Raw genomic sequence first — 16934 nt, 5'->3', positions numbered from 1 at the left:
TGGTATATTGTAGAGATAACTTAGAGGAATATGCAGAAGAATTGCCCACGATTTCGAGGCCCAGAGACATTTGGGAACCGCTGCGAATATATCTGCTTAGTCGAGAAGAGTCAGAGGACGTCTAGTGACGAGTTCAGAGGGGTAAACAAATTATTGTGTAATGTTTGGTTATAATGCCAGTGCGAGATACCACAACCCAGAATCATGCATTGTGAATGATGTGAACTGGTTAGTTTTGTTTTCTTTTTGTTCTGTTGGGCCCTTTTTTTGGGGGATTGCTACTATATTTGAAGTGGACTGAATTATATCAAGAATATGATGATCTGCACTAGGTGGACTGTAAATACTATACTGTCTTATGTTATGAGCAGATTCATTGAAATAAAAAATAAATTAAAAAAAGTTTAATCTTTAGCACAACCTGGCATCTGACCACCTCGACAGTCCAGTTGCAACTGACAACTGTTGAGTGCCGTCAACCTCACATTCCATAGAACAGAGAGAAAAGAACGTGTATGACACAGTAATGAAGTTCCACGAGACAGAACCTAACTTCACTCAACACTCCTCTGCCTTAGCGGATGAGCCGCCACTGGATATTTTACTGGTTGGAACTTTTACACCAACTTTACAATAATTTGTATGCCACAGTTTGCTACTCAAATCATATGCAGTTTCGCTATGATTAAATGTAATACACATCAAAAAAAGTATTGGTGGGCATTTGTTTAACTTGTTGGCAGTCTTATTGTCGTTGCCTCGTGGTAGAAGTTCTCAGTACTAGAGCTATTATGCCCATTGTAGCTGAGCCACCAAAGACTGAATATAGTCAAACTATCAGTCAGTAATGAGGTCAACAAAATGCAGGTTCTTCTCACAAGCATATAACAAGGGACATGATGCATCTAGTATTTAATTAAAAGCATTTACTCTACGGAAATTGGATGAAAAAACAAAACACTTACCACTACAGTTTGACAGATCAGGACTGCCCCAGGTTGGAGTGTAATTACGTGAATCCAAAATGCTGATAGAGAAAATATAAATGAATGTTCATTGGCTTTGCCTGTCACACAACTCTTATTCTTGATTCAGAATCAATTACATTTGTCTGAGGTATACATTTTTACAAATCAATTTCAGAGAGCTCCCAAGTCAAAGTAAACACATGAGAGCAGTGCCTAATTTGAGGTGGTGGTTTCCTGTGCTTGGCACCTGCCCTTTAATGTCCACATCATGCAACATTGTGGTGCTGTTTTGTCTAATTTTAAGAGGAGCACAACAGTTGTTTAATAATTAAATATACATTAAAATCACTCATAACCGCCAACCAAAACTTTAAAAATAGCATGGGCGGCCTGTATAAGTAATTTTTAATGTATATTTTAAGTCTGAATTATCACACTTGCAAGGTTGTGTGATGATTAGTTGTGATGGTACTGTCATTGGCAATGCTAATTCGGGCAATGGATGGTGCAAGCTGGAGTGGTCTTCTCATAAGGACCCTGGCACTTATTTTTTTATAAATTAAGTACTGCATGTGAGGAATCTAAAAAGGATCTGGGTGAACTCGACATTGTAACTAGTGGTGTGTGAACTTGTTAGCTGTTGTTTCAGCTCAGTTCAGGACTTTCTTTCAAATCGTAACCCTTGTGAACTGTATAATATTGTCAAAATGTTTTAAAATAAAAACAAAAGTAAAAAAGCTACCATAAGTTGGTGTTTGAGTGAGATTACATGAGGAAATCATTATTCACAGTCTCTTTTTATAAGTGTGCACTATAATGGCTTGTTATCCCACCCTCCATGAGTTTCTCCTACTGGGGCATCAGTAACTATGGTGATGGGTGCTGGAGAGGGAATAGCATAGATTCTGAGTAGCACCCCTGTGGGTATCCTCAAATTGGGGATTGTTGTGAAATTATGAATACTGCATCTGATTAACTGGTAATTATTTTTTCACATGTCAGGGTGAAACACTTCAGATCAGCAGATTCGTCAACGATCTCATAATTTCAAGATGGCCTTAGCTCCTTTTTTAATTTTGCATAGCATGGGACTCAAAATCAGGCTATTAGAGAGAAAATGGTGCTGCAAAAGTTGTTTTAGTGGCAGAATTTAATAGCAATCCAACAGTAAAATAATTTTAAGCTGTACCAGGGCACCCAGTGTGCAACGTTGTGGACCGTGGGGGGAGCCTCAATGACCCATCGGTCCCTGCTGGCTCCCCACCAGCATTGGGAGTCAGCATTGCTCCGCCACGTACTGAGCAGATTGAATGCTGCCCCCCTGTGTGCAGGAGCAATTCTTTCATCTGTTTTCCTGCCCCCTTGACAGTGGGCAGCAAAACAAATGAAAAGACTTCTCCCAGAGAGCGGGAGAAGTTTTCTTTCTCCCGTCGACTGAGAACAGACTTATAGTTTGCTCTCACTAGGTGGGAGCTGTTAAAGCGCCTGCCAAGTGAAAAAGAAAACTGCTATGTCCCGTGCGTGGGCACCTTGTGAGATAGAGAACCGGCACTGGAGGACCTGCTCCCGCCTGCTGGAACCAGAGTGTTTGCTTTGGCTTGGCAGGAGCTGTCACAGCTCACACCAAGCAAATGCCAACAGCTATGTCCCGATGTGTGCACCCGGGGACACAGCAGGAGCTGGCACTGGGAGGTGGATGTCCCCAGGGTCATTATTGGCTCCAGGAGGGGGGCCGCGTGGCCCCCTTTTTAATGTTAATTGTAGCCCTGGGCAGGTATTGGTCTCTGGGGCTCGGGAGGGTTTCACGCAGCCCCCCTATTCAATTTATTTATAGCCCAAGGGAAGTGGTGGTGGTCCCCGGAGCCCTGGAGGTCCACACACTACCCAATTCATTTTCACATAAGCTCCGGGGAGGTGGTGGTACCTGGGTCTCGAGGAGTCTACGTGGCTCACCTATTCATTTTAGTTATATCCCTGAGGAGGTGGTGGGTTGCAGGCATATATGGTTTTATACTCAATAATTCCAATGCTTGATGCTGCATTGGGATTGACTGTAGGGCATGCACTCAAATTCTATTGGACCAACTCACACTGCATGTGGGTTGAGAATAGGATCTGGCCTGAGGTCTGACCCTGTACTCAACTTCATTTGCGGCCAACTGCTGCTTTCTGGGGATCCACTATTGGTCTTAACCTGGGGCATGGCCCTGACCTAACCATTTGTGCGACTAACCTGAGTGTCCCTGGAGCAGTGCGCAACTGCCAGACCCTCACAAAAATAACAAAAAAAGAATGTCAAAACAATGCAAGGAGCAGGGTGCACTTCAACATTAGGTGCAAATCAGCTAACAATAGCAGTCCGTAGCAGCATACAGTTGCTTAGCCTTTGCAAAAACTAAAATGAAGAAAAAATAGAGGAGGCGGGAGAGGGAGCGAGGGATGTGATGCACTCCCATGGGGTTCAGAAGGAAGAATAAAAAAATAGTTCCCTTACAACACTGGAGAAAGGATACAATACACACCAGCAAAACATAGTGAGACAGAAATTCTCCATGGGCAGGACAAACACAAGCATAAGAATGAAGGGACTTTAAGTCCATATTGTTTATTGGAGAGACCTAACAATGAAGAGCATAATGAAGTGGCTGACATGAAGGAATGCAGAAGGACACCAACTCTTACCACATCCTTGAGGCTGTGTGGATTAAACTTCCGAAGCAGGGAATAGTCCGGGTCTCCTTTGGTTTGGTTGCCGGCCACAAATATAACGGAGGACTTTCATCTGCTGGACATTGCTCTGAGTGAAGAAAGAACACGAGCTTGTTAAGGGTCACGAAGCACATTTCTATTTGTCTAAAATTATTTCTTCTTTAATCTACTTTGCTCCGAATTGTTCAAATGTAAAATAAGGATGTAAAATAATACTGCGGTTCTTAATAGAGAAGGTTGCTCATATTATCACAGTGGCAGGAAGCCTTGAATTCCTTTCTTAAACGTTATGTCTACAGTGTGTCACTGTACTTTAACTGTACTTTAACAAATGTAATTTCATTCTTTTTTTTACCTCGAGACAATTTATGAATTTTACAAGTTAAAGCGAATATTTTCTAAAAATCAATTCAAAATTCATCATAATCTGTGTTAGGAATATTTCTATTATATAAAGTTCTTGAAAGTAATTCGGAGCCGCCGTAGGGCAATATTGCAGCCTGTGCTAGTTAGTGGCTCGCAAGTCTTCCCGGAAAATTCTGGCATTGTTATAATGTTTTACCCCTTCTATGAATCTGTGCAAAACTTTCCAAAAAAGTGCATTTTTAGCACAGCTTTCTGCAGATTAATCCGGAGAGTTACCAGGGACAACCAAAATGCTACATTTAAATATCTCTAATGACTTTTTTTAGGCAAAAGACTACTAAGGGCAGCATACTAGGCATGAAGTCAGAGAACACTGTGAAATATGATGAAAATCTGTTTAGCAGTTTGGAAAAAGCAAAGATAGCAGAGTGCAATAAAGTTATCATACGTGAGAGCTGAAATTGTGAAATAGTTTACAGCCCGAAATTTATATCAGGGATGGGTAACCGATTGATCAAAATGAATCAGACATTTTTTCTCTGGCATTCATTTTGAGGTTCGCTGACCATGGACCCGACAAAGAGAAATTGTGAGGCAAGGTCATATGAAGGTTGGGCCACCGTATCTCACACCCGAAAGGATGACCTTGTATATCAAAGAGAAGAGGACAATATCTTTATTTTATTTTCTCCAAAAGTTTAATTGTTCTTAAGATTAGGACAGGCTCCTCTGCAACCCTCCCATCTTTTACTCCTCTCCTTCCCCACTTTCTCTTTCCAGTCTCACTCAAATTCACCTCTCGTTTTTGGTTTCTTTTCATGCTCTTTTCTCGCCACCCCGTTTTCTCTATAATCCATCTCTTTCCTTGTCCATCACCTCCTCTCCTCTTACCCTCTCTCCCACCTGCTCTTCCTCTCCTCATCCTCTTCTCCCTTTCTCCTCTACAGTTTACTCATCTCCCTCTATCCCTTTATTTCTCATTCTCCCTTTATGCTTCTTACATTCATCCTCTTTCACCATGCTCCTTTCGTTCTCTTTTTTATCACTTTCCTCCCACCTACTTTCTGGTCTACTGTTCGTTATCTCTACCCACCATTGTTCCTCTCACCCCTTACCCACGTTATCCGCATCCTTTCTAGTTTCCTCATTCTGCCTTGTTATCCCTATGTGTATCTTTTCTCCCCTCCGCTCTCTTCTTCTGCCTCCACTCTTCTTTTCTCCTACTTTGATTGTTTGCTACATTTTCTCTCGTGCTCTCCCCTTTTCACATTCTTTCCTTGTCTCTCACACCCTTAACATTTTCTCCCTCAGACACCCTCGCCATACTTTTCTCACTTAAGCATTCTCCCTATTATTTAATTCTCTCATTTTTCCTTCTTCTTCTCTTGTCCAATCACAATCCCATTTGCCTACTTTTTGACCCCTAACCTTTCTTTTCCTCTACTTCTCGTCACTGACACTCACCTCCTCCTTCCCTCCCATCTCTTGTCCCTCTAAACCCTCCCTTTGTCTTCCTTTCTGCCTTCTCTTCTCTTAAATATTTACTTCATCTGTTTACCAGTGTTCTCTTCTGTGCTGCCCACTGCCCACTCTTCACCTCTCTGTCTCTTCTCTGCTCGTCTTCCTCTCTTTTGCTTTTTCCTTCCTACTACCCCCCTTGTACTCTTCTCCACTCTATTCTGTAGTTCTCATTTAACCATTGAATTCCCCCCACCTTTTTGTCTCCTAATCTTCCTTGCCATCCTCTTTTGTTTTCCCTCTCCCTTTTCCCTCAAGTCATTTATTTTGAAATATTTGTAAAGTTCATTTATAAGTATTTAATCATTGCTGTGTGCTAGGAGAAAACAACATCCTTTCCAATTTATTCTCGGAGGAGCTGCCAATATGAAAAAAAATTTTGAAAGCCAAAATCTGTTGTGATCTCAAAAAGCACATATTTCCCTACATTTAAGGCAACTGCATAGCATGTGGATGTTCTCCTTATGAAAGAACAGACTTGTGTCACTCACGGTAAAATTAGTCAATGGCTGAAGTTGACTGACCCAATGCTTCTTGCTGAAGTGAGTGTAAGAAAATTGTGAATAACACAGGAAACCAATGGATGAAGAGGTTTGCGTGAAAACACCTATAAAGTATGCATTATATATATATGCAAAAAAAGAAGCAGAGAACTCTGGGTAGTTCTCAAGTTTAGGTGCAAGCAGCTCCTGTTAGAGCACTCTCAACACCAGCGACACTCTAGATCTGCTCACCTCAAATATCTCTTTTCTATCAAAATCTTTAAGCATAGGATTAGCACGGTGCTATCCACGCCAAGATGGAAAAGGACAAAGGGCCAGATGTAGGAGCCTAAATACCGGTCGGTAACGGCCGATTTCGGCCATTACCGACCGGTATTTAAGAATTGGCATGTAGGTGCATTTATTTTACAGAATCGGTAAATTTACCGAATCGGTAAATTTACCGATTCTGTAAAATACCGAATCGGTAATTTTACCGATTCGGTAAATCCAAATGTAGGTGTGACTCTTCTGAGTCCCAAAGGCCTTACAGAATCGGTATTTTACCACCCAATTCAATTGGGTGGCAAAATACCGAATCCAGGTGTGCATGCACATGTGTGCATGCACACCTATGCCATGTGACAGACAGACATGCCCTTAGGGCATGTCTGTGTGCCACATGGCACATATGCCTGTATTCGGGGTGCTAGAGGGTGTCAAAGTGACACCCCCTGCACCCTTGCAAAAATCGGTATATTGCCCATTGATTCCTATGGGCTTCAAGGCCCATAGGAATCAATGGGCATTACCGAATCGGTATTTACCGATTCGGTAAATACCGATTTTTACAGATTCGGTAATTCAATTACCGAGTTTACTTAAATTTCCCCCCTTCTATTTTACCGATTCATAAATACCGAATAGGTAAAATTCGGTATTTATGAATCGGTAAAATAGAATTACCTACATCTGGCCCAAAGTCTTTTGCCATTTCTACAGCAAAGTCACCTCTGAAAAGAGAAAAGGTACAGCTAACTGAATTTAGTTAACATGAGTTTAAGGAAGTTTTTAGGTGCAGGGCTCATTAGGCGGTCATCCATGAAAGGGTTTATCTCAGAAATAAAAATGGCAACTTTAGCTTGGGTAGGAGAGCTGTGTGTAAAATATAAGAAAAAAAAATGAACGTGGGAAGCATACGAATATGGATCGCCTTTCTTCGATTTGCTTACCAATTTTTCGTACATGTACGTTCCGAAGCACCAGTCCACCCGGAACGCTATGATTGTTGTTTGTGAGTCTGTCCTCAATGACATGGTCTGTCAAGGTGGCATTGTTGGTTTTGTTGTAAACCAGAAGAGCCCACACCACATAGCTGTAAGTAAAGAAAGGTCTGTTAAAAACTTGCAAATGTTGAGCGGGTCAATGCAGCACGCTTTAAAGGTGTATACACTAGGAAGTGAGTCGAGAGCCACCACAAACCCGCTGATATTCTGCACTGGGGGTTGTAATGCCATATAACACGGTTGGTTACACACACAAAATGACGCTGAGGGCGCAATCACTATGACTAACCTAAAGGAAATAGGTGGTCAAATTAAATGTTTACCACAAGTGGCATGTACATCATTTACATACCTACTTGGGCCACTTTTTTCATAAAATGCAAAGCGAAAAAATGCACCAAACTGTTTTTTTCACGCGTATTAAAATGAAAATTGTTGCAGAGGGGTTTCCAGTTTGGCAAAGGGGGAAGAGCCTCCGAAATTCCACAAAACCTGCGAAATTAAACATAAATCACAGAATTTCGCCAACTGCAAGAAATATTCAGAAATTGCCAAGTCTGTTTGCAGTGGAACTCTATGCACTGCGTGTTTCACTTGAATGTTTCGCCCACTGCAAGTCAAATTCCTGGAATTTCTTGACACATGTAGAGCTCCATTGTGCACTAGATACACATTCTGTGTCATTATTATTAAAGTGTATTTGCTCTTTAAAACAAACCTTACAAGTGGTGCAGTGCTCATGTAAAGTTGAACAAATTAGTATCTTCACCGCCCTTTGATAGATTATGATGAGACTTCATGTGGTTCAATAGGGAGTACCTCAAACCACAGCAATGAAAATGCAAGTGGGTTGATTTTCCAATGTCACTCCACTACTCCAGCACCTTTGGATTCTCCTATAATCTGGGAACAACCAGTACCAGGGGCAAAAATTAAGAACTACACTGTACACCTTCGCCTGGTCTTCTTGACAATAAAGTAAGAGAAGTGATGAGTCATTATGTATTTATTGATGTATTCCCAGATCTAAACAGCTTTAACCCATTAATCCAGGCTGTCTATTGAATCTCTTTGGAAAGGATCACTTGTCCTGAGTAACCAGGGTTACTTAATTTTCGGTTCTCGTACCGATAAAAAACCCTCATTTACTACTTAGGCTCGAATGGCGGTATATCTTGGTTCTCCGCCTTTCTTTGGATTCTAGCTATGTGACAGCATCATCATTGGGTTAATTGGTGTGCTTCCTCCACCCGGAGGTGAACCACTGGTTAGTACAGTAGTGATTTAGTGATGAAAAAAGGAATAGTGCATTAAGGAAAAAAAAAAGGTGTTCTTGCTAAAAAGCATGGATAAACAAGGAAAGTACAAATTTATTAAGTCTTGGTGTCAGGCTTGTTAAAAAATATTAAAGTGCGTAAGAAGGGACGTTAAATATTTTTTAACAAGCCTGACACCAAGACTTAATAAATCTGTACTTTCCTTTGTTATCCAGGCTTTTTAGCAAGAACACCTTTTCTTTTTCCTTAATGCACTATTCCTTTTTTCATCACTAAGGGCCATATGTAGGTAAATGACATTTACCGATTTGTAAATACCGAATTTTACCGATTCGGTATTTACAAATCGGTAAATGCCATGTAGGTATTTTTACCGAAATACTTACCGAATCGGTAACATTCGGTAATTACCGAATCGGTAAATACCGATTCGGTAATTGCCATTGGTTCCTATGGGCCTTGAGGCCCATAGGAACCAATGGCAATTACCGAATCGGTAAATACCGATTCGGTAAAATTACCGATTTTACAAGGGGGACAGGGTGTCACTTTGACACCCTGTTGCACCCCGGATTCAGGCTTGTGTGCCATGTGACACACATACATGCCCTTAGGGCATGTATGTGTGTCACATGGCACAGGTGTACATGCACAGATGTGCATGTACACAGGAATTCGTTATTTACCACCAAATAGAATTTAATGTTAAATAACGAATTATTGAGGGCCTGTGGCACTGTTTTCAGTGCCACCTACATCCCATATTACCGAATCTGTAACTTTACCGATTCGGTAATTTACAGAATCGGTAAATTTACCCAATCGGTAAATTTACAGATTCGGTAATATTTTGGCCACCTACATCTGAAACTCAAAATACCGGTTGGTAACGACTGAAATCGGCCGTTACCGACCGGTATTTGGCCACCTACATATGGCCCTATATCACTAACCAGTGGTTCACCTCCGGGTGGAGGAAGCACACCAATTAACCCAATGATGATGCTGTCACATGGCTAGAATCCAAAGAAAGGCGGTGAACCAAGATATACCGCCATTCGAGCCTAAGTACGTGAATGAGGGTTTTTTATCGGTACGAGAACGAAAAATTAAGAAACCCTGGTTACTCAGGACAAGTGATCCTTTCCAATTTTGATTTTTTTGCTTATGACCAAGCAAGCTGAAGGGATCACAAACTCTTCCTTCTCCCCGTTTTGATCTAATCCTATTGAATCTCTTTCACATGGTCTCAGTGGTACAAGTCATCAAATCTAATGACATTAAAAAAGGGCGACTAGAAAACAAGGGGAGGGGGGCCATGGCGATCTCAGAAACATCTTAACCTCCACGGTCGAGTTTGCCTTTAGTAATAATGACATACTAATCCTCCAACATCTGGACCATCTCCATGTATGCTACCGCCTAAAGAATATACCGCAGAAGGGAGCAGTATATCCACCGAAGATCTCATCCACCCAGCAGAAGGGACTCAGTGGCAAACTGGGTGCGACAAATCAGCAACCATAGGAAAAATGTTGACCATTAACCAGCTACTACCCAATGGCTATGGAAATCTGATATCACAACGTCTTATTTTCTTCAAGTGAAATATCGCTCACTCCAGGGTCAAGTGGCTGAGGATCAAGTAGTAAGCACTGACAGAGATTGGGGATGGTTATCTCAGGCCCTGGACGGCAGAAGCTCAGGGAAAGTATTGGAGGAGATAAATTGAAATGTACAGTTTGGTACCTCCTATGGTAAGATTTTTTTTTTTACATTTCTTTATTGGCATTTAGGTATAAACAACAGTACAACAATATCCCTAGGCGAGTGAGAACAGCAGGAGAGGGGAGAAAGGGAGGGTCGGGGAGGAAACGTGGGAGGATCACAGTACTAAGCAATAAGGTTCACAACAACAATGTGCTCATTTTTCGTACACCCATGGCCTCAAGTATCACAACTGGGAGGATATGCTCCTCAAGTTAAGAGTGCCCCTCTAGTCGGACCACTGATAACTGGGCTTGAAGTGCCATGCTTCTGAGTGGTTGCATTGTAAGTTCCATGGCACAGGGGCGCCGGACTCACCAGAGCACATAGCACTTAAGAATTTAGGTTCGAGGGTTTGAGTGCTGTTTCCAGGGTTAGCATCCATTTACAGTGAGGGGGGAATCCCTTCATCTTAGAAAGGTAGGTAGAGGTTCTCAAATATCCTTGGGGCAGGACTGTACTGGCATTAGTTCCAGAAAATGGTCTAATTGTTCTTGACAATATGTTGCATCCTTCAACCAAGCCTCTATAGTGGGGCCAGGCCAAATGTATGGCAACCATGCGCTTGGCCAAGAGAAGGAGCATGGCGGTGAGTCTGTGGTTCCCCATGGGTACAACCAGTACATAGCCCAAGAGGCCCACCAGTGGACTGTGTGGCGGAGAATGAACGGTAATGGCATGCACAGTAGAGAACACTTCAGACCAGAAGGCCACCACCTGCGGATATTCCATGCGAGGTGTAAGAAGGAGGCTTGTGACGCTGTTCATTGAAGACAGTGTGTCAGTGACCAGCCCCATATGGAGGAGCTGTAAAGGAGTACGGTAAAATTGGTGTAAAAAATTTAAGTGAATTAGGCGTAGTCTGTAATTTGGATAGAGGGTCACCATCTGGCCACAACAGTAGGGCCACTGGGCATTAGAAATAGAGGGTTCAGTGTCACAGCGGTGGTTCCTCCACTATGGCAGAGGAGCGTCACCCCTCCCCCCCCCGCCAGCAGCCAAAAACATGAAAAATAAAACAATAATAAACCCTTGTTTATTATTGTTTTATTTTTGCTCTCAGAGCAGAGGCTTGGGGGCGGGATCAGGGGATGACAGGCACTAGGGGAATTTTTTCCACTGTTTTTAGCACACATGACGGTTCACCTGGCCGTCTCAGGACGGCTAAACCGTCATACGCACAGAAGCTCTCTCCATCCCGAGCTGCGTTGCCGGGTTGGAAAGTACAGGCACAGGTTCCCAGTCTACCTGGGAGCAGAAATCGAGGGTGCCCGTGCATTGCGGTCAAGATATTTCATCTCGCCAATGGCCTCCTCATTGAACTCGGTCAGTTTCTCCTGAATGGCAGCCATAGTGGCCACACTTTTTGAGGTGAAATAGTCCATTTCACGATATTGGATGTCCCTTTCCAATCTAGTGAGCTGCCCGCGGATAGCCTCAGGATACCTGATTGTTTTGCAATGCAAGTGTCCCAGATCACCACCTTAAACGCCTCCCACAGAGTTGATGGGGAAGGTGCAGAGCCCTCTTGTGCTAAAAGTAATCAACAATCGCGCTGTAGGTCTTTATGCAAAAGACCGGAAATCAGAGGGCATGCACCAGCTGTAAACTTGAAGGACCGTCTGTAGCAGATCAAGCTCCAACAAAACAGGGGCGTGGGTCCGACATGGGGTTGCACAAAGATCAGAGTTATAAGTAAAGCAGTGTAGTTCCCTCACCATCTGTAACTGTGTTGTAGGCACATGTCTGCTCAAGCAAAGTTCAGTCCCAATCTGGGCCGTGATGGACCACTGTCCACGGGTACTGCCCATGCAGAGGATATTAGGGCTGAGGCAGGGTGAAAGCTTATCTCCCCAAAATGGATTATGCCACTGGTGCCCCACACAAGGCTGGAAAAGGTAGCACCTAAGCCAGCCCTCAACCTTGCTGGTCTGGCGCCAGACCGCCCCGTCTGACAACGGCCAAGGCAGCGACAGCAACACTCCATGGAATCGAGGAGGTAGCAGCCGTTTGGCATAGATCTGCTAGGTGTGGGAGGGTGGATATCACCCCATGTGTGTGACCGCTTCTCTTCGGCTCCAAACCAGGGGCCCAATGAACTCAGGCCTTATGCCACAGCGCATCTGAGCACACCAGGCCGCACCCAGGCTCAGCAATGGCTGCGACCCGGATAGCACAAGGATGGCCCACAGGTACCAGTAACGTTGGTCAAAATTCGCTAGCGGCTCCTCTGTTACGATTCTGGGTCCGCTGTTGCGTTTTGTGTTGTATAGGAGTCCTCTGAGGCTGGATTCATGAAGGATTGTGCAGTCGGCCGGCAAGGCCCTCTATCGAGTGACCATCTTGCTAGACTCCGCACCTCTATGCTAAGGCTGATCACGAATACGACATACTTGATAAAATAATCATTTCTAACAACAAGGACATACATTATTTGAACATTTTGTCATGGAACATTACTGGACTGGGGCCAAAAATGGATGACAGCAATTGGGTGAAGTTTGTAAATGAATTTACCATCTGTTGCTTTCAAGAAACATGGTCTTTATATGAACATTGCCTTGAGGGTTATCATGAGTTCTACACACCGGCAGTTAGACAGAAAAAGGGAAGACCATGTGGGGGTTTGGCAATTTATGTCGCATGTAATTAAATTGTTAAATTGTCTAATGTTCCAAGACAGTGGTTGGTCTTAACTTACTCCATGTCAGGCTGCTGAAACCAATGAGGATGTTGCCTGCATATACATAATTCATTTATATATTCCACCAGGATGGGGGGAGGATGCATAGCTGTTATGGTCCAATGTGATATTCTACTTAGAGCCTTTAAAAAGTCAAAAGCCCTTGGATATGGAAGGATTGCTGTTTTGAAATACCTGAACCTGACATGGCTTATTTCAGGTCTAGGACTGATGTGGGGTTTAAAGATTACCTGGATAAAATACAGCCAAAGCAAAGAAGGTCGATATATATTTTGTTTAGACTAGGGATATTCCCAACAAGGTCATAGCTCATGAAAATAAAGGAGGACTCTCCCTGCAATTGCTCTGAAGGGGGAGAGAGCATACTATAATCCACTTGCTTCTGTCTTGTTAAAAATACACTTGCATTAAATCTAGGTGGCTACGGTCTCTCTTTGAATCATACGGGATTTGCACCATTACAGATGCGACTGAGTTATGTTATAGGATAGATAGGGAGGATATTTTCAATAATGTATCAGCCAATCTTTGGGGGACTTGGACGGCTGTCAGGTAACTGACAGTAGCAGAACACTCCCCCCCACACCCGATAGTGCCCGCAGTTTCATATAAAGCAGTAGCGGAGTCATTCATGTCACGTGTGGGTATCTTTGTATGGAATTGCATGCCCCGACCTCATATCAATAAAAACCTTCTAACTGTGATAAATCGTTTCGCGAACACAGCCCTTTTTATTTCCTTGCATATCTTAGCAACATGAATTGTACTTTAATTGTCTGATGCTTACTACTCAAGTCACTTTATAACTGTTAGCACTTTATATCTAATGGTGTGCCAGTTAGTTGGTGGACACTCAGCGGATTTATTAAATCTGATGTTTATTTCACTAGGCTCTTTAATGTTGTTTTTATATCACACTAAGCGGCCCTCTGGTCGAGGATGATACCCAGAGTGAAGTTGCAAAAGAAGTATTTTAAAAGCGTAGGGTACTCCAATAAGTCCTGAATGCTGGGGTGTATATTATCGCTCAACGTAACGTGTACCAGTGATGATCCGGTTGGCTGTGAAATATCTGTTCTCCCTATACCCCATCTCAAAATTGTTTACTATTGGCCAACATATATCTGGTTCTTAACTCGTTTACTGTCATTCTCTTCTGTTTTATTGAATAAATGAGCCATTTTATGTTATGCACTCTATGAAGGAATGCTTTGATTTTATCTCCATTGCTGTATGGTGAATTTTATGCATCATATTCTTCTGAAGTCAAGTATGAAATGTTGTTATATAGATTTCGTTATGAAGGATTCTTATTTTTATTAGGGAAACATGTTTGTAAGGCTTTTTATGCTGACATAAAATAATATTGGATTGATTTTGTTTGAATATCCCTAGTTTTCGCCTACAGCACGCATGTGCAGTCAGCAAAAGCTATTGTTATAAAAAAAAAAGCTTTAAAAACAGGCTTAGAGCCTGCCCATTGCTAACCAATAATTTCCATTGGTTGGTTTCCACTTCACTCACGTCTCCTTGCCTCTTACTGGTCATGCCTCCTGCTTCCTGATTCCTGCTTCCCTCCTTCTGCATTCTTCTCATTGCTTCTGTCCCTGCCGTGGAGCTTGTGCCCAGCACAGCTTCCTGTTTGCGGCCAGTGCCCTTGCACTGGCCGCATTCCACTCCAGGTACTTTAGTTTTTATTACGTTTGGCCATCCACTCTATAAGAGTGCATGGTACTGCACAGTCTCATCACCCTCCACCACACCCCTGCTGTCCATTTCCCACAGGTCCCCAACACCATCTGTTTTTCCTCTCACACCCCAGCAGTCTGTTTAACCCCACCACCCTGCTCTCCATATTTCCCTGACATCCCCTGCTGTCTATTTTGTTTCCCACACCTTTCACCCTCCTTTTACCTCTGCTGCTTAATCATCCCCCTACCCATGTTTTTACACATATTGCGCAGCACCACGAGCTTCTGCACGAAAATAAAATGCCATGACGTGGTCAATGCTAGCTGCATCAAAGCGTCTTTAAAAAAAAAAATGCAACATGTCTAAAATAAACAATGACAAAACCAATAGGTCTTGCAGAGGTGAATGCAATGTGTGTTTCTCTCCTGTTGGTCCATCAATGTTAAAACAAGGAAGCCGCGTTCATGGCGTTTTTGGATTTTCAGACGAAAAACAGAGTTATATTGGTCAATATCAACCGCAAAAAATCCCCAAAGGATAAAGACAGGCATTGTTATTCCCTGATGAAGGGCTCTATTGTTAGCCCGAAATGCATTGGATGCTACACACTATAATGATGCCCTAAACAATGATGTCATGTATTATGATGATGCTTTGATCGATGAACAAATGAAGATTATATGATATACAATATATCTTGATGAACATTTACAAATATATGAACACTGATAAATAAATGGTTAAAGAAACCGAATGAACTGTGTGGAATCCTCTGTCACTAGGAGGAGTGAATAGTGTTCCCTAGGGGATGGTCCCAGTGATCCACTGGCATCACATCTTTATTTGTACTAGTGGGCGTTTTATGAGGTAGTAACGCCACCCATGGAGAACCTAACAAGGATTAACTAGGAATAAACAGCTGTGCATCCACCCCCAAACCTTTCGGTCCATCAATGTTAACACTGCAGCCCTTGGCCCGCTTGACAGTAATGCGGAAAAACAAATAACAAGTTATGAAGTAAATAAAAGGCCCAATACTAAAGAGCATTCAATAATAACCGTAGCAGGCTTAGTTGCCAGGGCTGTGAGATCAACCAATTTCTAATGATCTTTTTTACTAACCATGCGAACTTTGAGCAGTACAGATAAAACATTGTAGATAGTAGAGTGCAAACACCACTAAAGTCGATAGACCTCAGCCTTTTCTTTTACAGCATTGACGGGGCACATAGTGCGCTGTTGCAGCTAAGTTGGAAATATTAACGTATATGTAACATGGAAAAAAGTATTCTTAATATTGAGTAATTATCATGCTAGGATATTTATTCAGAATTCTACTCAAAGCATCCTGTGTAGTAGTATTATTTGTGCAGTCAATCAACCAAACTTTAAAACTATGAAACACCTAAACTTACCAGGATGGAAAAAAAACTAAGGGCCTGGTTATTATAAATGGCTGGGCAAAAACAGTGATGCAACACTTTTCATTGCACCATCCTTGACACCATGGATGAGCCGTATTTACACTGCAGAGCTCCATGGTGCAAGGATTTAACAGATATGACAGGAATCCTGATGTTTCTGCTGACCAAAGGTGACGCATTTCTGGAGTGTGTTGGATAACTGATGCAACTCCAGCAAAGTCTCATTGCACATGGGTGAGTCCCATGCGAAAAGCCCTGTGTCACTCCTTGCACCTGCTTAACCGCATGCGCGCTAGCGGGTTTTCCCCCTGCGCGCTGGATTTTTAAAAAACCCGTGTTACGTGACAAAGCCAGCTCGTCATGCGCGTAGCGCAGGTAACGCCCATGACGAGCTGGCTTTGTCATGCGCACTGAAGGGGTTACAGCAGGCTTAAGGATTGTGACGGTCAAGTCATAGGAGTGGCGCAGCACCACTTCTACGAGGCTTTTTTATGGGGGCACGCCCACCCTGCATACATTATACCTGATGATGGTATAATGCAGCACAGGCCTTTACAAAGTGACACATCTGCCTAGCTGCGTCACTTTGCAAATAAGGCGCAGTGTGAAGCATTGATTACCAGTTTTGAATTTATTTGATTTGAGGGGTTTAAATAGCGCTGGCTAGACCCAGAGGTATCAGAGTGCTTAACCAGATGAAATAACACATCAAGGTTGAGTGTTTCTGCACAAGTGACTCCT

The 16934-nt window shown here is 42.8% G+C and overlaps 1 protein-coding gene across 5 annotated transcripts in view; it reads right to left on the bottom strand.

The window, feature by feature from the left end:
• Window positions 1-16934, bottom strand: part of ADGRG6 (adhesion G protein-coupled receptor G6) — a 634122-nt gene that overhangs the window by 156634 nt on the left and 460554 nt on the right. For all 5 annotated transcript variants that reach the window (XM_078648991.1, XM_078648988.1, XM_078648990.1 and 2 more), the window contains 3 exons: window positions 7276-7418; window positions 3651-3765; window positions 966-1027 (listed from right to left, as the gene is read on the bottom strand). In XM_078648991.1, coding sequence (XP_078505117.1) covers window positions 966-1027; window positions 3651-3765; window positions 7276-7418 — 320 coding nt within the window. The remainder of the gene's footprint in view (window positions 1-965; window positions 1028-3650; window positions 3766-7275; window positions 7419-16934) is intronic.

This window comes from Lissotriton helveticus, chromosome 6 (genome assembly GCF_964261635.1).
Source record: "Lissotriton helveticus chromosome 6, aLisHel1.1, whole genome shotgun sequence".
Lineage (NCBI taxonomy): Eukaryota > Metazoa > Chordata > Amphibia > Caudata > Salamandridae > Lissotriton > Lissotriton helveticus.
Note: the sequence above shows the minus strand (reverse complement) of the source record. Positions and strands in the feature narration are given on the sequence as shown.